Source organism: Ornithorhynchus anatinus, chromosome 8, assembly GCF_004115215.2.
Source record: "Ornithorhynchus anatinus isolate Pmale09 chromosome 8, mOrnAna1.pri.v4, whole genome shotgun sequence".
Lineage (NCBI taxonomy): Eukaryota > Metazoa > Chordata > Mammalia > Monotremata > Ornithorhynchidae > Ornithorhynchus > Ornithorhynchus anatinus.
This window is the reverse complement of record NC_041735.1, coordinates 18,810,002-18,837,176: the sequence shown is the minus strand read 5'-3', so window position 1 is coordinate 18,837,176 and position 27,175 is coordinate 18,810,002. Positions and strand designations below refer to the sequence as shown.

The following is a 27,175-nucleotide window of genomic DNA, read 5'->3' as shown; positions in this document are numbered from 1 at the left end:
TGCATTCAGCACATTTAAGGATGACATTTTGCAGGTCCTGTCGATGGAAAAGAAGCTAGACTTCCTGGTAAACATTTACATGCAGCGAATGGGCATCCCTCCAACAGAAACCGAAGCCTACTTTGGATCTAAAGAACCAGAACCCGCGCCTCCCTACCACAGCCCAGAGGAGAGCCGAGAGCATATCGACAAAAATGGCTGCATCATCAAGATCATCCGGTCGACCAGTTCCATGGGGCAAAAGAATTTCTCTGCTCCCCCGGTCCCTGGCGTGCCCACCAATACGTGCCCACCATCCACTTCCTGGCAACACCAGGCCTATCAGCGCCAGGGCCACGGCTCCTCTCCTGTGGGAGACAACAACGGTTCCCTGGTCCGGATCCCCCCTCCACCTTCCCACGAGCGCTCCTTATCAGCTTACAGCGGGGGCAACCGGGCCAGCGCAGAATATCTCCGCAATGAAGACGTTACCACTAAGCACCATGAGAGTGCCTTGAGGGACAGCGACACCTCCATCTCCATCCCGTCGGTCGATCACGAGGAGCTGGAGCGCTCCTTCAGTGGTTTTAGCATCTCCCAGTCCAAGGAGAACTTGGACGTCCTCAACAGTTGCTATGCAGCCGTGGCTCCCTGTGCCAAAATCAGACCCTACATTGCAGAAGGAGAATCAGACACTGATTCCGACCTCTGCACTCCTTGCGGGCCTCCCCCAAGATCAGCAACAGGGGAGGGTCCTTTCAGTGACATGGGGTGGTCTGGACCCCGAAAATGATGTCATTCAAGGGAGTTCAAGACTGCCAGCCAGCTGTTCTTTCATGCACTCTGCATGTTGAACTCCTTCAGGAGATGTACAGCTAAGATTTTGCCCGTTGGGACTTCACTTAGTTCTGGAACAAATTCCTACTGCTACCTGGAGTCCAGACAGCTGCTGGGTTGAATAAGCGATCAGGAGCCTGAAGTGTCTGGATTTCTTCTGAAAATGTCTTTCTAAGCTCTCTAGGTAAAGGGGTAATCTGGTGCAGGGTAGGTGACCGTGTTTCTTGGCGAGCCTTCAGTTGCAGGGCACAGATATCGGCGGAGCAAGTTTTTATATATAAAAGATACTTGATATTGCACTAGTGTGCTAAGGGGGTTACATATGGAGTGCCGTGTGATTACAAAGTAAACATGATAACGACTGTCTCGTGAAACAGGTTTCATGTTATGCAGTGATCATGTACAGACTGGAATCTTTCCATTTCCTACTGACCAGTGGAAGCATGGTGTAATTGCAGTCTAAAACACGGGACCTTGGATGGGGCTGGACAATTTCCTTTTGAAGGATCCACTGTCAAAATTAGTAGCTCTTTTGACACACTGAAATTTCCTGTGAGAAAGTTTAGAATGTGAATCCTGAAATTAGGAAAGGAAAGCTAGGATGGAAGGTGGGGTGGACCAAAGCCATTTGAGGGCCACTTAAACGCAGAAGAGGTGAAAAGACTTCAGACAAAGAATTATGAGACGGGGAATGACATCAATCAATAGGGGCGAGGAGAGAGGGGTGGCTTCATGAATTATCTTCCAGCAATTAGCTTATCCCCAAACTACAGACCCCTTAGATGTGATTTCCTACAGGCATGCTGTTGGAATCTCACCTTTACTCCATACACTGATCTGTGTGTAGCAGAGGGAGAGGAATGGGTGAGTAGAGAAACTTTATGTCAGTGTAGGTATCTGGTGAGTGCATTTATTATGTGATGAGTAGTGAACAGTCAAGTGGAAGGATCGTCCTGTCCTTAAGTAGTTCAATGTTGCCCTTTCTTCCATGGTTCATATTGTGCCTGCTAAACTATGCCCTCTACATTTCTACAAAAAAAGTTTTCCCCGCACTCCAACTGAGATTTCTTCTTTGACTCCCCTTCCCACATCCCTCATATTCCTCACTGAGTTTGCTCCTCTCTCCAGCATTTAATGGCAGGTTTCCTGCCTAGAGTCAGAAATTATTTCTCTTTCCCTCACACTTTTGGTACCAATTTACAAGTGCTGCCAGTCAACCATTGCCCTGTTTTCTCCACGTGTTGGGCAGGGTTCTGTTCATTGCCCAAATGGATAATTCTGCTCTGGGTCAGGAGTCAGGAATCCTGCTGGGAGCTGAGGGAGAACCAGAAGAAAGAACAAGGATGGTTTCTTTCGGGGACCAAGATGAAGTCACAAAGTGATCCTTTACTGTTGTATAACCACAAACCTCAATTAAGGGACATGGGGTTGGTGGATTCTGGGGGTGATCAAACACCTCATTCAAACTGACCCCCACTGAAAGTCCCATTTAAGTCCTCTTTTAACCTCCTATCCTGTATTTCTGATACACTTCTAAAAGGGTAATAAAACCAAAACCTACTGAGGTATTTCGGCTATGACCAGGATTTCATGTTCCCCCCCAGCTTCCCATCATATCTACACTCCTTTCCTCGGTGATATAACGGCTCAACTTTCATGTTGCTTGAAACGTGTCAGGGGCCAGCTGTGTCACAGAGGATAGACAGGCAAGCTTAGATTTCCTAGGCTTTCTCTTCTTCCTCTTCCCTGTACATAGAGCAGGAAGAGAGCTAAGGTGTCAAACACCCACTGTGACCACCAGTCCTTTCTTGTGCCGATCTGCCCTGTTTAAAAGGAAATGTCTTAACTAGTGACCCAATATTGATCGAAGAATTGTCAGGAAAAACAGCTATTTGGACATTGTTTCCTGTTCTTTGTTTACAGAGCCAGACAGGCTCTATTAAGAAATCTCACTCCATGTGAAAGAAAAAAAGTACTAATTCATGAGGTGAAAGAGCAGCCTTGTTCGCCCATTGGACAGCAAAGCCCCCTTGGTAGTTAAGAATTTAACACAATACAGTAATATAGGATGGCCCAAGATAAGGAGATGCCATTTACTTGGATTCAAAAACAACAGAAGAACTCTGTACCATAGGTACTACATACTGTATGCTGGGCAGAGTACAAATTGGCAAAAAATAAAAATTGGCATGAACTAAATTCAGGCTTACTGTAAAAAAAATCTTGGTTTTAAAAGCTTCTGCATTTATTTCAAATTGTAACATTTCTATCACTACCAAGTTGGGTGGGTATTTTTTTTTCCTTGGGTCACCCTATAGAATCAATAATGAATATAATTTTTTTTTCCAGATGGTAACTCCCCATCTGCCAAGCAACAAAAACTCTGACTCATTGCACATTCTGATTTAAACGAACTCCAAAACAAAAGGATAAGAAACACGCTCCATAACGTTCTTGCTTAAATGACACTTTTCTTTCATTTTCCAATCCATGTTGGACATAATCGTCCTTCTCTCCTTGCCTGTGACTGCCTCCCCTTTCTCTTTCGAAGACATTGACAAGATATTCAGCGATTTACTACCATGTCTTCTATATTTCTCAAATTGTAAGTTGGTTTAAAACATATCTTTTAATCTTTTGATGCATTCTGAAGAATGCCAGATAGTTCTCTTTTTTAAATAAAGGCCTGTCTTAATCGAATCCCCATCCAACATCTGGGTAGCTAGGCATATATGAAGGGCACATCTAGAAAACTAGATTTAAATGACCACAGACTATGTCACAAGGGAAACCACAAACTGGATTTCTCATCCTGAACGGTAACTTTCATCATTCTGGAGCATTCATTCAATGAACATAGGGCATTTACATATCACTTAAGAATTTGGGTGCCTTTTGGGATGACTTGTGCTTCTTTAAACAGAATGTTTTCAACAAAAATGATAAACAAGAAATCCAACTCAGATTTAATATTAGATTAGCTTTCTTGGGTAAGGTATATGATTGCTTTTTAACTTGTACTGGATTCTTATTTGTTTGCTCAGCAACCAGGACCAACTAAAGTGTCATTTCTATTAAGACAATGAATATACATATGCCTTTGTGAAAATATTCTGTTTAACAATTTGCATATGTACTTTTAATTACAACATTTAAAAAATAGATAAGTAAAATAATGGTGGGTTCCAGTATTTATAAACATTTTACTTGGAGTTAATTAATGGAACTGAACTGCAACCATAAAATAATCTTTCACTGAAGTAGAACAAAATACACTTCTTAAGATCCTACATTTAGAAATACTTCAGGTCCTAATAAGGAAACACGATGCTAACAGTATTACTTTAATAGTGGGTTTTGACTTGTGGCACAAGAGATTAACATTAAAAACTAGCTCTTGAAGTTTACAAATCCTCCTATTTTTTACTGGAGAAGAATTCAGCTACATCTTCAAGAGGAGTAGTATTTATCTAAAGACAAAGTAAATTTAGTTTCCTGATTAACCTCCCATGCCCACCCTGCCCCTGAGAAGAATTCTCCTCAGCCTGATCAGTGTTCTCTCCCTTGCTTCTCTTTACTCCTTCCCTCTTGGTCAGAGTGATGCTTGATTTCTTCCCCTCCATTTCCACAGCTGTAGAGTAACCTGAGGCTCTTTCCCCTGCTCTTAGTCATCGCAAAGAGTACCTAAAATGACCCTTCTTAATGGCACTAGTCACCAATGTCATAGTGTCAAGTACCATAAGTCACGTTAGGCAAGCCAGATGGGCTTAAAGGCACTTGGGCAGCTAGGCAAATGGAAGTGACACAGAAGAAAGACAAATGACAAAGTAGACAGATGGAAAGAGAAGAGAAACCTCCTCCCAGCACCCTAATTAAACAGGCCCCTGAACAATTTGCCAGAGTTTGCTTCTGTGGTAGTCAGCTCTGCTGGCAAACATTTGAGGATTTTTAGGAGCAACCAAAACATCATACAATCGTTAGCTACAGCCATTGACCCAGCAACACTGGGTAACCCTCCTACTATTCAAAAAAGGGCTAGGACAGCATCTATCCCTTTCTCACTGGCAACTACAGGGTGTGAACTTATCTTCTGAGAAATGACCAGCATGGCTCTGAAGACTGTTTTATCACTGGGGCAAAAACATCGTTGCTCCAAGAGGTGGATTTGCAAACTTGAATACAGCTTTTCTGGGCATGGACATCCCTCAGAGGCTTCTGGTGCCTTTCCCAAAGTTCTTTATCCCACTGTTTGATAAGTTGAATGTATAATCGTTCTTTTCCATCTCAATACACACTCAATGCTGATATGAAAGTTCTGTTTCTTAGACCAACATCATCTGCACAGTGATGGCCCATTAGAGAAATACTTAAAAACAAATAGGAAATGAATAACACCTCCCTTTTTTCCCCAATAACACTAAAGATGGTCGGCACTATCTAAGGATTCTTCCCCAGAGCCATTTTGCCTAAATTTAGGAGTAAGACTTCCTCTGGGCTCTTTAAAGTCAGATGATTTAGCCATCTCCTATAAATGGGGAACACTGATGAACTTCAGGAGGAAAAAGTGTGCCAGATAGTGTCATCACTGTTTCCCCCAGATAGACTCTTCAGTGTAATATAACTTTTTAAAAATTTTCCATTTCAATGTAATATGCATTTCAGAACAGTGCACATGCTTTTCTAGTAAGAATTGGAATCTTTTCTTATCAGGATATAAGTTAGCAGTGTTTAAACTGGTGATTTCAAAGCATACTTAGGAAAATATATAGGATGATTCTTCTTGAGTATATATCTAAATTTGATGCTTGAAAAACACACTTTTTGCTTGTCAGATTATGTTGAGCAGGAGAGTACTCAGAATTTTGTCATAAATCAATGGGTTCATATTTAAGACTTCAGCTTGAGTCAATCACTTGTGATACTCTCCTCCTCCATGGTCCAGGGGAAAGTGAAACATATTTTGCACATATGAATGAACTATTTAACTTTCAATTTTGCCTGCTAGTGCATGCTATTCAAGTACAGAATTGTGTTCCTTTCATTACCCAGTTTGTTCTTTCTCAATACAATCCATTTTACAGGGGTAAAATCTCACACCTCATGGAGCATCCAAAGATGCATTAATCACTCAATCATTTTATACGTATCATTGAAGTAACAGCATCTGATATATGGCTTGGTTCATCTTATATATGACCCTCCAAGTATGCATGGGCTCCATTACATGTAACCAGAAGTAGGTCCCATCTAGCATATAAATACACAGGAATACACAAGTGAATGGACACATGGATGCAGCGTGGGTTTACTACTGATAAATTACTATTTGTGAGATTATGAAGAGACATTTGGGAAATTATGGTAATTGTTCTGTTTCTGCTGAAATCATTCCTAATGAGCTTAAACTACAGAGGAACAATTTGATGCTGGGAATAGCTTCCTGATGAGTGTCAAGGCTGTGAGGTACAGAAATGATAGCGTTTCCTTATTAGGAGACTTTTTCAATAATTGAATAGACAACTAGCTAAGTGGAGTACTACAGAGATTCACAAAGGCAGGAGTTCTTCTCAACCCTTTGATTCTTTGACCTGAAACTTTCTTCTTTGGAAGCTCATTCATGGAAGGCTGGAATCCACATTGGTGGATAAATATGCAGCCCTGAACTTTCACAGACATTTTTCCAATTTGTTTGAGTCTATTCACCAGACTGCCAGTGTTAAAATGCACGCAAATATTTTATGAATGGTCTAAATTTTTATTTGATGTGTTTCTTACACTCTAAAAATAGGATATTACTCCTCTTTCTCAAGTATTTCTCTTGGATGGGCATGTGCACAAAAACAAAGTGACCAGGACACTTAAAAGTCAAAGGGCCATTAAGTAAATGCAGTGCTGACAGCAAATGCTGAGGTAAGGTCATCTTTAGCTCTTTCAAATAACAGACACAGGCATGCCCTTACACTACACACACTTATATCCCTATAAGATTTTCTATATCTTTCTCTCTTAGGCATTTTCTGTGGCTGAGCCTCCAGGGGAAATCTTAAATTCCAGATGTTATTGGGGGACATCGGAGAGGTCCTGGAACAGTGGACTTAGACTCAGGGTTGTTTTGTAACCTGTAAACAAGACTTGGGATCTCTTTGATATCCAGTGTTTAGAATGCATTGTCCTTTTAAGTACAGTGAAACATCATGACTAAGATTTTCTCATGCACCAACCCTAGTAGTAAAAGCAAAGACATTTATTGAGTGCCCCTCGAGTGCCAGGTTCTAAGCACTTGGAAAAGTATCACAGGAGCATGAGACACATTCCCTACCCATGAGGCGCTAACACTCCAATGGGACAGACATAAGAAATACTTAGAATTAGGGTAATCAGAATAAATAATTGTAAATAAGTGCTCAAATATAATCAAGCATTCCGATGCAGACATAATTAACTCTTTTCCTAAACATTGATCACTGATCTAATTGATAACTATGTGAATATAAAGGAGGAGGAAGTATTTATGTGGGGTTAATAGTTTCCATATTTCTAAATTTTCTTTAAATTTGCTTCTCATTCTCCCATGCTTACATCCATAACTATGATGATAAATCTTATCCTATATTGAGAACTCATTGGTAGACTGACAATTAAAAACAGAAATGGTTTTCTCTATTTCTTGATATGGAGTTAGGTCCATCTGCAACTAGTCCATTTTGGAAGTGTGCAAGATTAATAAGCATTAGGAGTAGCAAGTCTAGAATTCACCATTTGCTGTTAGGTGATTCAAAAATATTGTAGGCCATGCTGCCTAAACCTGACAGTAATTATCACACTTTTTCAAAAAGTGTTTCTCATAAATCAGAATACTTTTTTAAAAAAGAAAATTATTTGGACACATGCAATTTCTACCAAATAAACAAATTTCTAGCCCCCAAGCTTGTCCCCAGTTTTAAAATTTAGTGTTTCTGACCTTGCTAAACAAAGCGGTCTGGGACACTACAATTTATAATAGCCTTATCTCCCAAAGTGTAAGACTGTGGTATTAGTTTTATAAGGAAAATATGAAATTGAATATTTGTACAAAAGGACAATGGCCTACACCTCTCTTTGTACTTTAGAAGTTTCAAAATACAGATGTAACAGCAAACAAGAGTATGGCTAAACTACTAACCCTGAGGTTTTGATAATTATTTTTCTTTTTTTTTCATTTCAACTGGTGAATTTCCAATTTATCAAGTGCACACTCTTTAGACTTCATAGGAGAAATTAACTTGGACTAAAATAATCTAATTAGCCTAGTATTCAAAGCACTATGTATGACTAGTTTAGTGATGACTAATGGTATAGTTTCAGAAAGACACTGCATATATAAAGAGATTCCTTGTGCTTATTGCTATTTCTGTACAGTTTAACATCCAGAACAGGAATTGCACATTGTCTTCTCATCACTGATAGAATCTGTCATGTGGAATAAGCCTGTATCTAGTTATGCATTCAGTAGAAATTAATTCTCATCATTATTACCTAACTACTGTGACCACTTTCTTTTATGGAGGCACTTCATCCTATGGAGAGAAATTCTGTATGGGAATGCTTTTTAAAATATTTACCAGAAAGCAAAATAGAGCAAGACTGTTTCTGAAGAGTTTTGTCACACACAAAAAAGATTGATTTTTATTTAATCTTCACAATGACTACTCTGAGCTGTAAATAATGTATAGAATTACTAGTGTATACATCTCTGTGTCACACACTGCAAAGCTCAAAAAGACAACACAACTCTAAAAAGGAGCCGTTGCCAAAATACTTGATTTAGGGCAATCTTTTAAAGAAATAATAATAGAGAGGTGACCTGAAAATGCGTGATTTAGGGCAGCCTTTTAAAAAAAAAAACATAATAGAAAGGTGACCTGAGTGTAAACATTTTAGGTAGTTGAAAGGAAGGTTATGAATTACCAGAATGAAATTGTGGAATTAACAGTCCTAGGCTCCTAAAAATAGGACCCCTTAGTGCTAGTGAAGGTTGGTCCTATTTGATGGCCGGAGAGGGATTAGATGTTGTTTTTTTTAATCCACCCTTCTTTCCGATGGAGGGTGGCAGGGCCACCTAGAACTCAAAGTCCCTGTCCATTCACTATCTGCTGAAGACAAAGGGAAAAACCTTTTCACCTGTGAGGATTACTAGCCCTCACAGTGGCTTTGCATCAGATTTCCCAGACAGCCTAAATCCCTGTCTTTCCCGGACTGAGTTCCCTTTTATTGAAACCATTAGGATTTTAAGTGACTTTGGATACAAGGAGCACTTGCAGCTTGTAAGGTTCAGTTGTTTCACTACCCAACTCCAAGAACCAGCTTCTCTATTCTGAAGGTATTTAAATTGTTGGGAGTTTGGGTATGTTAATTGCATTAGGGCATTATCCAAAACAACTGATCCCACTTTTCCTGGTTACTGAAGGGAAATAGACTGTGTTCCAGCCACGAGGAAGGCTTGGGCTAGGCTTGGTTCACCTACTCAATGGACACTGTTTGTCCATAGGCTCCTTCCCCTTAGGGAAAGCTTCCCTAGGGAAAGGTACAGGGGCTGGGAAATCATCAACCTGCCAGAATCAATAGAGGAGCAAGGAGAGTAGCCTAACCTACTTGGACCCAGGGTCTTTGGGTACCCAAAAGTGATCTGAGCTTTAGCATCCTATGGCTGTTTATCCTAAGGCGCCCCACAAGGGACAAGGACTGTGTCTAATACCCACCTGTGTGTTCTCTCACTTAGTACAATAGCACTCAGCATACCGTTAGCGCTTAAAAATACTATGTCTACTACTAGAAAGGGAAAATATGAACCTCTCTGCTGCCAAGGATGAGAGAGAAAACTTCCTGTCTTTTATGTAGGTGTGATTTCTGTAATTAACAGTGGATACATGACTAATTACCTTAAAACCTTATTAATTCATTCACAAGAGCATTCTAATAAAAGCAACTGTTTCCAAGCCAAATTTTTAAAGCAGAAATATAGGTAATGTACCAAGAGAAAATAACATCTGAGAGGCACACATTTTGCTGGCTAACAGGCAAAAAAAAAAAAAAGTTCGGAAAGGAAGAAACAAACAAGGCACTGTATCATGACCCTATTGATAAATAAGGACCATTCGCAGCTTTAAAGATCCAGCCTTGGTTAACTGCTCTGCTCTCTCACTGTTTCAATGAAATAACTGATACAGTATATGGAAGCCTTGAAATTCTAGGTTGCTTTGGTGCCTTGAAATAAAAGTTAATGAAGTTTAACTAGATAGTGACATTGTGGGAAGGTATGCGTGGATGTTTATGGGGACCAAGAGGAAACACAGTAAGAACAGATTTCATGCAATTATTATTCCTCTTCTGTGAATTAGATCTGTTTTTCCTCATTCCTTAAGATCTGATCCACAATCATTCCATGAATTGTAGTTATACACAGATATGATTTAAAATAATTTAATTGCACTTGAGAAACCAAGGCCTACTCACTGGGGGTTTAGAAAGTGACTGAAGACCAATAAACGAACAACAAATCTCCAAGAAAATATAATCTTCTTTTCTTGGTGTTGGTGCATTTTATAATTGAAGTTGGGCAAAAATTCCTCAGCAAGGGAGCCAGAAGTCAAACCAACCCTGGTGTAGGGTTGTGCTATGCTATGAACCCAGGATGCAGGCCAGGTAGTCAAATTTGATCTACTTTAAAAATTTTAGGATTTCAGATCTTTCACATCTTGCCCGTAAGTGTTGCAATTGGAAAAGGGCTGGAATCTTGAATAAAATTTTCCTTCCAATAGTTTAAAAAAACAACTACAGGCAATGATGAAAAATATCAAAATAATCCCAGAAATCGAAGTATCCAAGTGGCCACTGGGCAGTCGGTGCTATGCACAGTTCCCTCTAAAGAAAATTGATTCTTCTTTACCCTTCATCATTGGCACATAGACAGGTGGCATTTGGTCTATATCAGAGGACATAGATTATTTGGCTAGAAGTATCATTTAGTGCTTTGCAGCAGTAATTTCCCAGCTGGCCTCCTAGGTATCTCAGAAAAGTCCATGGATTTTCTAAGATTCACTAGGTGTAACTTTACTCAATGGCAGAACTTGGTTACTTCAAACTGCATTCTGTTTGGAGTCTGTGACAGTTCACATACCTGGTCTAGGCAAAATCCTACTAATGGGACCAACCAAACCACCTGAATACCCCTACTGGCCTCAGTTGTCCTCCCTTCATCTCCTCTGGCAGCAACTCAGTAAGACTTAAGACCCTAAAACTAGTACTTTAGATGCTTAAATGCTGCCCAACGCAACGATGATGGTTTTGAATCACCTCAAATGATGCTTAAATGGCTCTGTTGGTGGGACTGGCACTTCAGGCTCTCCTGGGGTAGGTTGGTCTGACTGATGTTTCTTTCTACAGTCATCATAACTCCACCCACCTACCCACACCCTGGAACTAGCATTAAAGCTTGGTTGGTTGTCCTCTAGAAAACAAAGGCAGCTGCTTTGCTTCCTTTCATTTGCTCTGTTGCCTTGGCTTTTTTGCACTTTTGTTCATGCTCCAAAGAATATTTCATAATGCCTTTGGTACCGAAGTACAATTTTAAACATTTTGTATGTATTGAATGGTACACACTTCTCTTGTACAATAGTTATAAGACTTTTTTTGTGAATGTGTAATTTCCTCTGTAAATTTCAATCATGACTTTGTGCACTGTACATTTTATAGGAATAGATGCCCAGGGAATGAACTCTAGTTTTCTAATGGAATAGCAAAGATATTAAATTACACAAATCACTGATGGTTTTACACTGTTACCACTTAACTGATATGTAGCCAGACTTTTCCATGGACATTTTCAGCATGAAATACTTTGTCCCATCCCATGGAAGATTGTAAAAGCTACAGAAAATGTATGTATACTATAATAAACATCCTGTGATCATAGGGGAAAGAGAAGACTTCCAGGAGAATTTATACATCTAAACATCAAAGTGGATGATGTGCATTTAGTAAAATGCCAGTGATTCAATCTACTGGGATGAAGTATGTTGTAATTTGTTGCTGCAGGCCTCCTCTGTGTTAATTCTGTGTGAACTAGTTGCATTAATGATTAATACAAAAGCCCGGGCTGACCAATAACACAAAAACTCATAGAATGTCCAAGACCTTATTGAAGAGTATCTTCGGAGATGAGAACATTTTTCCTGTATTATTTTTATCATAAGGTGATTTGTTACTATGTGACAAGCACTGTTCTAAATGGTGGCAAAGGTACAAATTATTCAGGTTGTACACAATTCCCTGCCCCACATGGGGCTCGCAGTCTAAATAGGGGGAAGGAAAGGTATTGAATCTGATTTTACAGTTGAAGAAACTGAAGCAAGGAGAAGTTAAGTGTTTTGCCCAAGGTTACACAGCAAGCAAATGGCAGATTCAGGATTAGAAACCAGGTCCTCTGACTCCAAGGCCCCTGCTCTTTCTACTAAACCATGCTGCTCTATCTCCTCTTCTTTATAAGACAAACACTCTGCAGGGTTCTAGATTAACCTCAAGAGGTTTCCAAGGTCCTAAGATTCTGAGTTTTCAGGATACTTTAAAGGAAAAGGTCTTCTTCATTCCCAGTCATCATGTCTTTAGTCCTGTCTTACCCCTTGACCTGATGGACACAGGAAGCATAAGTAGTGTGCTCCCAAGTATTAAGTACAGTGCTCTGCACATGGTAAGCACTCAATAAGTTAATGAGAAACCTGTGAATAGAGCACAGTCCTGGGAGTCAGGAGGTCATGGGTTCTAATCCTGGCTCTGCCACCCATCTGCTTTGTGAGTTTGGGCATGTTACTTCACTTCTCTGTGCCTCAGTTACCCCATCTGTAAATGGGGATTAAGACTGTGCACCCCATGTGGGACAGGGACTATGTCAAACCTGATTACCTTGTACCTAAACACCTAGTGCTTAGTACAGTGTCTGGCACATACTAAGCGCTAAAATACCATAAAAAAATTAATGGATTGCTTTCTGTAACTTGTAAATACTCAACTGGGAAAAGTATCATCTGTTGCTCAAGCTTTCTACCATTCCTTGATCTTAACAAATGTTCGTATGACCTCAGCAATCCAACAGTATGGTGTATAATTTCACCTAGCAGCCCTCAGGGTAAGATTCAGCTAGAGTTCTTTTATTAACTCATTTTACAGGATCTATATTAGAATGCATAGAGGACAAATTAATCTTCAATTAGGCAACTGCATATTAAAATGGCCTTTTCCCTGTGTCTCAGTGATAGTAAAGGTCATGTACACTCTTCAATAATGATAGGACCTTGAATTAACATAGGACTGCTTTGTTTGATTCCCCCTCCTCGAGTCTCATTTCTAGGACCTGCCTTTAAAGAAAGATTAGGGTGGACCTGAAAGGAGTTTTAGACTAGACTAAGTTCAGATAGAGGTTATACTAAATCGTTAAAACAAAACAAAAAAAACCCACTTTCTAATAGCTGCAGAGCAGAAAACAGTATTAGTAATGACCTATTATCAACCATTCCAACATGTAGAGCCTTGCCTTAACTACTGGGGAGATACACAAAAGACATGGATTCCGACATGGTCATCCTCACCCCTACTGAGAGTGGGCTTATGCGCTGGGAGTTTCCTGAAAGTCTTGGATCGTACAACAGAGCTTTTGAAGATGACAAGCTTTTGGTTGATTTTTGTTTCTCAGATTTTGTGGCACTCAACTTTTACTACTGGCAGGTGAATACCAGAGGATTTTCTTAACTACCTGTCCTACATATACGCTAAGTCATTCCATATGAACTGATTTTGCCTAGGTAAGCTGATTTATTTTTCTTTATTTATCCTGCCCTCTTCCCTTCCCCACCTAAACCAACCAACCTTGCTGTGACTAATCTTGAACTCCTCTTCCTCATGAGCAACTGGATCAGCACCAAAAGTAGTGTTTTCTTTAACTTTGTCCCTCCCCTGCTATAGCATTCCCTTGAAGATTCTCCTGCTCAGGACTGCCCAAACTGACAGTAGGCCCAGAATATTAAAATATTATAGCCTCCTAGAGCTCTGTACTAAGCACTTGGAAAGTACAATTCAGTAACAAAGAGAGTCAGTCTTTGCCCGCAATGGGCTCATAGTCTAGGAAGGGGAGGCAGACATCAAAACAAGTAAACAGGCCTCAATTGCATCAATATAAATAGAATTAGATATACACACACACCAAAACAAGTAAAATAGGCATTAATATAAATAGAATTATAGATATTGCACATATATACACAAGTTCTGTGGGGTGGGGAGGAGGGTAGAGAAAAGGGAGTAAGTTGAGGCGAGGTGTGGGGAGGGGGAGCTGAGAAAAAGGGGGGCTTAGTCTGGGAAGGCCTTCTGGAGGCGGTGAGCCTTCAGTAGGACTTTGAAGGGGGGAAGGGTATTCATGCATTAGCCCTGGTAGCACTTATGTACATATCTGTAAACCCTCTGCTTCACTTTGCCTGAAGTTTATTTCAGCAAATGTCACTCCCAGTCAATTGTAAACTCCCTGTGGGCAGGGATTGTGTCTACTGGTGTACCCTCCCATGTGCTTAGTACAGTGCTCTGCTCAGATTAAGTGTTCAGTGAGTGTCACTGATTGATTAATCATGCCACATAAGTGGAATACACCATGGGGCAAAACTATTGACACGTTCCTTGTGCTATTTGTCCTGGGTGCTGCCTTCTTGTGGTGGTTGGGGAGTTGAAGCAGCAACACAGATCTTGGGTAAGACAACACTTTCCCGATGAGAATGTGTAAAACTATTAACTCCAGAGCAAGGAGGAAACCTTGAATTTTCATTAGTTAAGGTTTTACCCCAATATATTTGGCACCTTCAGTAAATTAAACATGACATAACTGATTAGTTAACACATCTGCCTCAAACTTGACCCATCAACCTATTGAATATGCAAAATATGAAACATGAAATTTGAATTGTTAATGAGTTCCTTAACTCTACACACATTGTCAATTTGCACACATTTTAGTCAGATTATTTTTGGAGTGGAGGGAGGGGCATTAATGGAATTAATTAGAAGCAGTATGGCATAGTGGATAGAGCAAGGGCCTGGGAGTCAGAAGGTCATGGGTTCTAATCCCTGCTCTGTCACTTGTCTGCTGTGTGACCTTTGGCAAGTCACTTCAATGGGTCTCAGTTACCTCATCTGTAAAATGGGGATAGAGACTGTGAACTCCACATGAGACAGGGACTGAGTCCAACCCTATTTGCTTGTAACCAACCGGCACTTAGAACAGCGCCTGCCACATAGTAGGTGCTTAACAAATACCATAATTATTATTATTATTAATGGAGCAATTATCTGGCTAACTTCTTTTAAAGTTAAATTTGGCCACATACAGTCCCTGCCTCACATGGATCTCACAGTCTAAGTAGGAGGGAGAACGGGCTTTGAACTCCCATTTTCCTTCTCTATGTCTCAATTTTTTCAACTGTAAAGTGACTAACTAGGCCAAGATCACACATCAGGTAACTGGCAAAGCCGCAATTAGAACCAAGGTCCTCTGACTTGAAGGTCATGCACAAAAGTCCCAGCACGCTACTGTCCTTATCCCATCACTTCCATAGCCTGGAAATGGGTGGTCACAAAAATGAGTGGCCCCAGTGGAACCGAGTTGAAGAAAATATTTACAAGAATGGATTTTATGGTTCAACTTTTCAGAGCATCTCCTCCAAACTCCTCTCTGCTGGGAACTGTCCAGGCTTAAACACGAGGCCACTGACTGCAGAACTTAATGCAAAACACAAGCACAGACAGAGTAGCTCTTATTTTCATCAAAGGGAGTGGTGAGAAGAGAGAGGTCAGGTCACTAATCTCTTGGGCACTGGTGAACAGAAAGGCAGGGCTCAGAGAGGCCTGGCCCACACAGTACCCAAGGAAGCACAAGTTTTGGAGTAATTCAGACAAAATCAGGGAGTTTTAGCACTTCTGTACTTATATATGCTATAATGACCTCCTACCTGTAATTTATGCATTTCTGTCCCTGCTGCACTTTAAGCTCTTTGAGGGCAGGGAGCCTAATCTCCTAACTTTTCTATTGCCCCAATGCTAGCACGGCTCTCTGTATGCAGTAGGAATTCAATAAATGATTTTGGTTGGTTGACTGATCCTGGAAATGAGCTGAGAGACTATAACTGCAAGGGCCTGGAGTGAACAGGAGAGGGAAGTCTTCAAGAATACTATCCAGCTTCTCACTTTACAGGTTGAAACTCTGAAGGAGAGGAGGGCTTTATTAATTCCAGGTAGACCCAATAGAGAGAGGTTCCCTTTTGGAAAATGATTCAGAATTTCTGTACCCAAAGTCAGGTCAGAAGAGAGGATTCAAAGAATAGTTTGACCACCCATATACTTGTCTTGGCCACAGGGAAAACAAGCATTGAAATCTATACCACTGTGGTAAAGTATCCACCCAATACTTTAAGTGTCTTTATTCCATCTAATTACTGCTTTACTCAATCGGTACCTTCTGAAGAGCTCTGAACTCTTCACAGACTTACAATTCCCCATATCCCTGAATGATGTGGTCTTCTAAAATCAGGAGGTTTTAAAAGGCTTTTGGAAGGTTTGAAATTGGGATCTGCCACAACAGATGCGTATTTGAAACCACAAGATTTGCTAGGCTTTATGGAAGGAAAGGTCAAATGACTTCTATACAGAGTTTAGGGGAAATTTGGCTTTATATCACCTTGTTGTAAATTACCTAGTTATGTGCATGCAATGCACTCTTTTTTCCCTGTAAGATCCAAAAGCCTCATTACCCTCCATTAAGGGAAAAGGTGAAAACCTCAATGATTGTCAACAATCAGTGACAAAGACAGGGAGGTTAGCAATCCACCTCAAATATCCTGCGGGAAAGCCAACATCCTGGCCAGGAAAAATGGGGGCAAGAAGACATTTAAAGGAGCATTATTTCTCCTGCAAATGCATAGCTAACAATTTAGAGGTCCAGACTGTTTCCTGGCAATTTTCAGAACCAATGTTAATAAATATTACCTTTCTCCCCAGGCTTGTCCCTGGAAGGCACAAGTCCTGGGACCATTGTTTCTGAAGATCTAAAGCACTGTAAAATCCCTCACACTTTTACCCTATGTTCTCATTTTTAGTATTGACTGTGGACCCACTGTATGCGTAAAGCTGTGCTTTACTCTCCACTACTCTCCATTTGTATTTTGATGAAAAGGGTGGGCCCAGGTTAAAAAATAACCATTGGAGCTAATAAACACACTGAAGCAGTGATTTTGAACATTTTGAACAAATCTGAGAAAAGCAGAGCAGCCGAGTGGAAAGAGCCTGGGTCTAGGAGTCAGAAGACATGGGTTCTAATCCCTGCTGGCCTGCTGTGTGACTTTGGGCAAGTTATTCAATTTTTCTGTGCCTCAGATTACTCCTTTCACTAGACCACACTGTGTATTTTGATCAAACAATCAATCAATGGTCAATAAACACATACTGTGCACAGAACATTATACTAAACTCTCAGGAAAGTATACAACAAGAGTTGGTAGGCACATTCCCTCCCCACAAAGCTTACAGTTTAGAGTGGCGAGACAGACTTTAAAATAAATTATGAATATGTACATAAGTGCTGTGGATCAGAAGGTGGGGTGAATAGCGAGTGCTTAAAGACAACACAGAAGGGAGAGGGAGCAGGGGAAATGAGGGCTTAGTTAGGGAAAGTCTCTTGGAGGAGGTTTGATTTTAATATGGCTTTGAAGGAGGGGAAAATGGGAGTTTGTCAACTATGAAGCGGGAGAGAGTTCCAGGCCAGAAGGAGAACACAGACAACGTGTCAGCAGCAAGATAGAGATACAGGGAGTAGATTGTATTAAGAAGACAGCAAGGCAAGGTAGGAGGGGTGTGAGCTGATTGAGTGCTTTAAAGTTGATGGTAAGGAGTTGCTGTTTAATGTGGAGATGGATGGACAACTACTGGAGGTTCTTGAGGAGTGGGGAAAACATGGACTGAATAGTTTGTACAAAAATGATCCGGTCAGCAGAGTGAAGTACGGATTGGAGTGGGGAAAGACAGAAGGCAGGGAGGTCAGTGAAGATGCTGATTTGGTAGTCAAAATAGGTAGTCAAGGCAGGTACGATAAGTGCTTGGAACAGTGAAGTAGCAGTTTGGCTGGTGAGGCAAGGGCAGATCTAAGCGATGTTGTGAAGACAGAACTGACAATATTTGGTGATACAATGTGTGGGTTGAATGAGAGAGATGAATCAAGGGTAACACCAAGTTCCAGACTTGTGAAACTGGGAGGTTGGTGGTGCTGTCTGCAGTGATGGGAAAGTCATGGGGACGACAGGGTTAGGCTGGGAAGATAAAGAGGTCTGTTTTGGACATATTAAATTTGAGGTGTCAATGGGACAGCCAAGTAGAGGTGTCCTGAAGGCAGGAGGAAATGTGTCTGTGCCCATGGGTTGGGGGGCAGGGGCGGCGGGAGGACATTAATTCTTTTTACGATTAACCTTATTTTCAATTTAGGATATGATAAATTACTCGTCATAGCCCTAAACACTCAGCTGTATGCTGATGTCCTGAAAAGTGTCCTGCTGCACTTGTCAGTATCCAGCAAACCCTCTAGATGGCAGAGCTCATCCAGGTTTATAAGCCCCAGAATGAATGAACAGCCCAGAAATGTTCTGCAGAAGGCACATCTCTCTTTTGTGCTTTGCTATAGGAATGCAGGGCTCACTGGGTAATAAAAGAGGAGCTGGAGCTCCTCAAATAGTAATTAATGTCCTTGAATGTGCCATGATTCATCGCCACTATCAACATTTAATAATGACCATGGATTGTTATCTATATAGTTTTAATAATTGGTAAATTCAACTATCACCATCACTGTACACTTAGAGAAAGCTAGCTTTATTGCTCCCCAAATTCCATAGCACCAGAAAGACCGGATATCCTTTCGAGCTTGGAAGTAGTAGATTCAGAACAAATTTTAAAAAACCAGATCGGTGTAAGGAAAGGGAATTCGTTACCATGGGAAATTGGGAAGGGAGAAAATATCAGTAAATCCGTGAAAACTTTGGATAACTTCATGGATGAAAGATAAAATTTTGAATGTTAAATGCTATATTCATAACAATTAGGATGAATGAAAAAAAGGTATCACTACTGTTCCAACCATCTGTCTGCCGCAATCAAAGACTAAATGGGTTGGCTAAACCCTTATCATTTGAAACACTAATGATATTCATTCGTTGTAATGTGAGGAAGGACTAGAGAGAAGCTGAGGTTGGTGCCCAAGGGAGTTCACAAGTGGGCCTGCTTAGTTCTCCTACTTTCAGAAAGATGATAATAAAAATAACCTTAGTATTTGTTAAGCACATACTGTGTGGGAGGCACTATACTAAGCACTGGGGTGGATACTAGCAAATCGGGTGGGACACAGTCCCTGTTTCACATGGGGATCCCAGTCTCAATCCCTATTTTCCAGATGAGGTAAGTGAAGCCCAGAGAAGTAAAGTGACTTGCCCAGGATCACACATCTGCCATGGGCAGCCCTAATAGAGGACAGCAGCAGTGATTGTACTAGTCATAGAGAGACATAGTTTCTGCCCAACACTGCTCACTGCTCAACACAGAGATCTGAAATCAGTCAGACTGAGGGCAGAGACGTCTTCCTCAAATTATACTCAACAAAAACTTAAGATCCAGCAAGAGCTTATCTTCTGAGTTTCAAAGAAAATTTGGGGAAGTGATGAATTCTTCCTGATGTTGACGCTCACTGCGGTATCAATACTAGGTCTTACAAGTTAACCTGGGTTCTACTCCCAGCTTTGCCATTTACCTGCTGTGTGACCCCGGGCAAATCATTTTACTTATCTATGTCTCAGTTTATTCATCTGTAAAATGAGAATTTAATACTTATTTTCCTACCCCGTTACACTTGGGAGCCACAAATGGGACAGAGGTTGTGTCCAAACTAATTATCTTGTATCTAATCTAGGGTTTAGAAATGTTTGGCACATAGGAGGAATTAAAAAAACCCAAACAGAATTATTAGTATTATTCTAAATTCCTGTCCGGCAGAGGTAGGAGACACTTTCTGGTTGTATGGCATCTACCTCAGAATTTTGCACAGTATTTGGCACTTATTCAATGCTCAACAAATACCACCATGATTCCTTTAAGATATAGGAAAGTCATACCACCCTCCCCTTAGAACAAAGTACAACAGAATGACCCAAACCTTATTTTTCTTCCATCCCGTAACTAACCCATGTGGTATTATATAAAACTTCAACAGAGCCAGAACATGTGTAACAAAACCTCACAGATTCTGGCATATAGGCCATTTCCTGCTAACTCCTGGTTAAAAGCTCCCACTGTGCTGTTTATCTGATTCCCTCAAGGCCCTATCTGATGTCTTGCATAAAGTTCCCAGGTTGGAGCCCATAAATCACAACCAGGCCTTGGGTTGGCTCTCCTTCTGCTGAAGAGCTGTTACCCCTTGAAGGACCATTCTTGTATCAGAGTAAATCATTTAAGTGTCTCCTGCTGGAATCTGGGTTTTGTTCCAGCTAAGAATGCTGCTGTTATTTTCTAAAGAGCAAGAACACTGTGACTCTGACAGCCTGAGAGAAGCAAAAGAGGATTCAGAGAAGAGCCACAATACAATTAAAAGTTGGAGTGTTGGAGCTGTTGAGTAAGGTTAGAGGAGTTGGGATTATTTAGCTTCGAGAAGAGGTGGCTTAAACATCATCGCAGTTTTCCTGCACATGTTGGCCATTCTTCATTTCCACAAAGGACTGATAAAAAAAGAAATGGGTATTGCAGCAAATTAGTCAAATCTGAGGTAAGGAAGCATTTCTTGATTGTCAAATGATGAGACACTTGAATAGACTTCCTAAGGAGGTTAAGAAGTCTTCTTCCTCAGGGCTATTTAAATAAATCAATTACCCGCTTAGGTAGTTTAGGCACTAATATCCAATACCAGAAGACCAGATCATCCCGATCTTTTGAGGCCCTCACTGTTCTGGGATCAGAAATTCTTTAAAATTGCAAAAAGCTAGCAGCATAGAACTAAATTTCTCACTCCGTTACAAAAAATTCAATTTTACTCTAGGTTAGTGTAAAATGCCTGGAGTGACCTGGACTGGGGAAGACCAGCAGGAACCCTCAACAAGGACTGTTGATGTATTGCCTGCATTTGGAGAGGGTATAATTTTTTTTCCTCTTTTCCACTTGTCTGTCCCCAACCCAGCTTTCATCCCAGCACTTAGTACAGGGCTCAGCACCCAATAAACACCATAATCAACTACTCCCCACCTGGGAAATGACACATATTGTGATATGGCCAATGGCAGGGGGCACAGGTAGAAAGAACAATCTCTGAATGACTTCCTTGGTATCAGACATTATCACACCCACACTCATTTCACAAATCATGATCAGAGTAATGATAATGAAAATAATAGTGTGTGTTAAATACTTAGTATAGGGGTTGGTACACATTAAATGCTAGGGTAGATACAGTATAAGTAGATCAGAACTAATCATTTCCATGTGGGACTCAGTATTCTTCATGAAGTCTTCTATAACTAACTTTCTTCCTATCCTATTCTCCATCCCTTCTGTCTCACCTTTTCATTTGGGTCTGTACCTCTAAGCAACTTATCACTCCTTATAAGTTTGCTGCTTCCCCTGTCAGTAATGTATTTTAATGTCTGTCTCCCTGACTAGATTTTAAACTCTTTAAAAAGGCAGGGATCATCCAATTCTACCAACTCTACTGTACCCCGAAATGCTTAGTCTAGTGCTCTGCATACAGTAAGAACTCAGTAAATACCAGTAAATGATTGACTCGGGTAGGGAGAACAGGTGTTAATGTCCCTATTTTAGAGTAGGAAAGTGAAGCACAGAGAAGTTAGTGGCTTGCCCAAGACCACATGGCAGGTGAATGGCAGAGGCATTATTATAGAAGCCAAGTCTCATGACACCCAGGTCCACCTTCTTTCCACTAGGCCATGCTGCTTCTCTAGTGTGGCAATCAACTGTGTCGTCGTCAAAGTTGGAATCTTGGCTTCTTGACATACCAGCAAAAATGAGCCTTTCAAACTGAGAGGCGTGTCATGCCAAGGAAATGGAGAGTTTAAGTGGGGAAAAAAGGGAAAGAAATCCAAAAGGGGATAAACGGAGTTGGATATTCCCTACTGAGCATGTGGAGTCTTACTTTACAGCCACCCCTCCCCACTCTGCCTTGCCCCTTCCCCAGCTCACTCAGTTTAGTCACTACATCCAGAAATCACAGCACAGAAGGCCAGAAAGAATTGGAAAAAACAAAAAGGAAATATGAAATCAGCACAGTGGCCACGGGAGAGAGGTGCACATTGTTTTTTACTTTTAAGATGAGAGGATCTAAAATAATTCAGACTATGTTTTCAGCTGTGTCTGATGCACCAGTCGTAAATGGAAAAAGGATTCCTTCTCTCTCACACACACACACACACACACACACACACACATAAATTCCCCTGCTCCTTAGACCTATAATTGAATAGAGGCCAATAGATATTTTTGAGAGCATTTAATTTGCAGGGCTTTTGTTGCTTTCAAAGTTACTGAGTGGCTGAGCACACTGAAGTGGCTTTAGCCTGTAGAGGGAAGTAGGGTGGTTTTCAGGCTTGGAAAACTCCACACTGTGTTTGCTGGGTTTATGAGTAAATGGTAAATTTATAAAGCCACCAGCTATTTATCTCGCCAGGGGACTGGAAGAAAATGAGATGTTACTACTTGAACTCAGAAGCCAAGTAGGCCCGCTACATAATTATTTGAAAGATACAAAAACAAGGTCACTTGAGTTTGGTAGAGGTCACTACAAAGACACCAACCAAACCTCTTTTAAGATGAAGACGTTGTCAGTGGATTCTCCCTGCTGCCTAAGAGTATCCAAGAACTAATTCTAGCTTCAAACAGAGCACCAGAAGATGCCAAACCCCTTCCAGCCTCACTACAAGTTCGGCAGCTTGAAAAGCCAAATTTTGTCCAATGAAAATAAATCAAGTCCTCAAGCATAAGGACTCTTCTCAACCCAGATATATCTGTGGCAGTGGGGACAGGTGAAAGAGTCCCTGGATTTTAATCCCACCTCTGCCACTTGCCAACTACATGACTTTGGGTGAGTGTCTAAACTTCTCTCTGCCTCAATTTCCACATCTGTAAAATGGGGATTAAATATCTGTTCTCCCCCACCCCAACTATGCTGTGAGACAGTGTGTCCAACCTGATTGTTTAACATGTACTAAGTACAATTACTACAGTTATTATAGATTACCTCTCCTGTTAATCCCTCAACCTGCGACACCATGGGTCAAATTGCTTACCAAGGGAGAGGTCCCATTGGCAGGGACAGTGAGTAGACCAGTCTTCTCCCAGTCCCTCCTTTTCTAACTCACTGCATGGATGCTGGTGGATCAACAGAAAAAAGATACTAAAGAACCGAGTGAGCCAGTAGGAAGCCTTTCCAAGGCAAGAGCTCATATATCTATATTTTCAGAGAGATTATATGTTGATGCCAGCCACTTGGCAACATGAGTTGTTTTAGGGAACCTCCCCTTCAAGGCCCTCTCAAATGTTTACTCTCCACGTTTGCTTCTTCAAAGGCTTGTTCTGCCTCTCTCCTTTTTACTTGCTTTATTGACCAGTTTTAATTTAAGTGTCTGCTCCACCTCTAGAGTGTAAGCTAAAAGAAGAAACTGCAGATGGAGAGAAAGCAGAAGTGAGGGAGAAAATACAAGTGGCACTTTTTTCTTTGTATGTTTAAACTACCCAGAGCTACAGTGTCCTACATTTTTAGTCAGAAACTTACTATATGTTCTTCAGTTCCCTTACTGGATAACCTATTTCATAAAAGGATCTCAGAAAAAGCACCTGTGGCCTTCAGATTGTCATTCTCCCCATCTCCCCTAGTCTCAGGCTTATGTTCCCTCAGGGATGATTCTTTCCTGATGGTCGATTCAGGAAGGAGAGAAAGGCCAGTTAGAAAGTGGCAGAACAGGTTCATCAGTTCTCTAGGGGGCTTTTCCTAAAATGTTTAGTGAAGCGAATGTCACCCCTTGATTCCTTTCCACAAGTTACTTATAAAACAGATGGTGTAATGGAAAGAGCACAGACCTGGGCGTCAGAAGTCATGGATTCTAATCCCTGCTCTGCCACTTGTTTGTTATGTGACTTCACCTCTCGGTGCCTCAGTTACCTCATCAGTAAAATGGGGATGGAGACTGTGAGCCCCACTTGGGACAGCCACAGGGACTGTGTCCAACTCGATTTGCTTCTATCCACTCCAGCGTTTAGTACAGTGCCTCGCACATAGTAAGCACTTGAATACTATTATTATAATTATTATGTTGAGCTCTGGGGGATGTAATTTCTCAGAGAATGTGATGACAGTTGCTAAGTTTTTCTTTACTTTTGTTACCAATTACCCTTCACTCTGTATTTAAAAATTACTAAACTATTTCAAGCTTTTGGCAGAGTCTGGTCCCTAAATCCTCATATTCCCTAATCACTCTCCCTTCTACTTTGCCTATACACTTTGGTCTTTCTTGTTTAGCACTAGGATATTCACCCCACCTTCAGCTTCACAGCACTTATGCATATATCCTCATACTTTTCCATTTCCCCTATCTATAACGTATCCCCCTTCAGTCTGTAAGCTCCTACTCTATTTTTCTGTACCCTCCCAAGTGCTTAGTACAGTGTTGTGCACACAGTAAGCACTCAATAAATACCATTGATTGAGAGGGAAAAAAGTAAGGCAATACCTTTTTGCTCAAAACATCCTCAGAGTTGCCAATATGAGAGTGATTTCTAGTCAGGGAAATAATTACGATGAAATATTTTTCCTGGGGTAAATATTACAGTAGAGTGTTTATAGAACCTACTTTTTTCTACTTCAAAAGGGCTTAGGAAATAGGAATTAAATACTTGTTCTCTTTCCCCCTCAAAACTGGGAGTCCCATAGAGGGCAGGGACTGTATCTGATCTGATTGTATTAATCCCAGTGCTTGGTACATAGTAAAACCATTATTACTGATCAGACTGTAAACCCCTCATTGGGCAGGGATTGTCTCTATCTGTTGCTGAATTGTATATTCCAAGCACTTAGTACAGTGCTCTGCACATAGTAAGCGTTCAGTAGATACTATTGAATGACTGAATAATAATAATTATTCTTTCGTTCACATAATAATGTTGGTATTTGTTAAGCGCTTACTATGTGCAGAGCACTGTTCTAAGCGCTGGGGTAGACACACAAGAATCAGGTTGTCCCACGTGGGGCTCACAGTCTTAATCCCCATTTTACAGATTGAGGTAACTGAGGCCCAGAGAAGTTAAGTGACTTGCCCACAGTCACACAGCTGATAAGTGGCAGAGCTGGGATTCGAACTCAATACCTCTGACTCCAAAGCCCATGCTCTTTCCACTGAGCCACGCACGAAAACTGAGAGAATGAAGACAATATTTGAAAAGGACTTTTTTTTACACTATGGGGAAAGAAAGACCATTAAAATTGAAATGGTCTCTGAGAGTTCTGGGGGATGCAAATGTTGCTGAGTCTAACACCTTAGTTGGCATTAATAACACACAAGCTTATAATTACATAATTGAATTTCATCAGTACGTTCAACCATTGCCCTCTACTGTCAAATTTTATCATTGCTTGTAAAGCTGTCTCATGACTCAGTACTTCTACACACACCACGCAATCAATTAATGCTATTTGTTGCACTCTTACTGGGTGCAGGTTCTAAGAGTAAAATACAATAGAAGAGTCGGTAGACATGATCCTGCTTTCAAGCAGCTTACAATCTACTGAATCTCAAAGCAGTTCAGCACTGATCTAGGCAGCACAGCAGCTCCAGGAAATGCAGAATATAAGTCCAAGACGTCTATCCCGCTTTCCTGGCCTTTAAAAAAGCAGACCATGGAACTAGCAATTGCTGAGTCAATTTGGCTGTCCTTAGAAATTCACCAATATCTTGGCTGAATCAAAGGTCACCTTTTTGCCCTATCACCATCTGGAGTAAAACAGGCCTGTGGGAAAGATCCAGTGACCTTGCAGCTATAGCAGAGCACTGTGGACATCCAATGTATCAGAAGATATCTCGAGTTCTCTGCGGCTATGACTGGGAAACCCCTACCACTAACTAAGTCTTGTCTGGTGTATTTTACTCTTGCAAGGGCTTAGTACAGTACTCTGCACACAATAAATACCATTGATTAATACAGAACTTAATGGTGTCCCTGAATTCTGCCCCAAAGGCAAACACTGTTTAAACGATCAAATAAACAAAACAGAAAATAATAATAAAAGGTCAACATGGCTCAAACTGCAAAACCAAGTGTCATGGTAAGGGGACGTCTTCAAGCTCCTTACCAAGCTACAGACAGACCTATGAAGCTTGTATGTCCAACCTTCTTCATAACTCTGAGTCTCGGAGTGATGGCAAGTGTTTGTATTTTATGTATTTTATGGTATTTGTTAAATACTTACTACGTGTCAAACACTGTTTAAAGCACTGGGGTAGGTGCAAGCTAATTAAGTCAAACAGAGTCCCTCTCCCTCATGGGACTCGCGATCTAAATAGGTAGGAGAACAGGTATTTAATCCCCACCTTACAGTTGAGGAACCTGAGGCATAGAAAAGTGAAGTGACTTGACCAAGGTCACCGAGCAAACAATTGGCAGAGACAGGATTAGAATCCAGGTCCTTCTTACTCCCAAGCCTATACTCTTTCCACTAAGCCACATTGCTTTTGAGCAGTTTCAGTAGTATTACTGATGAACCATTCTTAACATCAAGTGTCGGGACAAGATTACAAGCAGTGAGACTCTGGAACCCAATCCACTCACCAGTGTTATCGTGAAACTTATAGCCACATAGCTCTCCTGGGTGGGATATGTGTGGACAAGTGGAAGGTAGAATACCCCTGAAGCTGTTGTATTTAGAGGTCCTCCAGTAGACAGTAAATTCCTTCAGAGCAGGGACCATGCATAATAATAATAATGATAATGATAAAAAATGTTAAGCACTTATTATGCCCCAAGCACTGTAATAAGTCCTGGGGTAGCAAAGGGTAATTAAGTTAGACAGTCTGTCTCACATACTAGGAGGGAATAGGAGTTAATCCCCATTTTATAGATGAGAAAGCTGAGACAAAGAGAAGTTAAGTGATTTGCACAAGGTCAGACAGCAGACAAGTGGCAGAGTTTGGATTAGAACCCAGGCCCTATGACTCCAAGTCCCATCTCTTTCCTCTAGGCCACACCTCTTTCCATGCTGCTT

At 40.9% G+C, this 27,175-nt stretch overlaps 1 protein-coding gene and 1 long non-coding RNA gene across 15 annotated transcripts in view; one reads left to right on the top strand and one right to left on the bottom strand.

The window, feature by feature from the left end:
• Positions 1 to 11,855, top strand: part of KCNQ2 (potassium voltage-gated channel subfamily Q member 2) — a 115,147-nt gene extending 103,292 nt beyond the window's left edge. For all 14 annotated transcript variants that reach the window (XM_029070393.2, XM_029070390.2, XM_039912804.1 and 11 more), the window contains one exon: positions 35 to 11,855. In XM_029070393.2, coding sequence (XP_028926226.1) covers positions 35 to 772 — 738 coding nt within the window. In that variant the 3' untranslated portion in view covers positions 773 to 11,855. The remainder of the gene's footprint in view (positions 1 to 34) is intronic.
• Positions 1 to 27,175, bottom strand: part of LOC103170483 — an 88,961-nt gene that overhangs the window by 7,092 nt on the left and 54,694 nt on the right. The gene's annotated exons all lie outside the window — the stretch shown is intronic.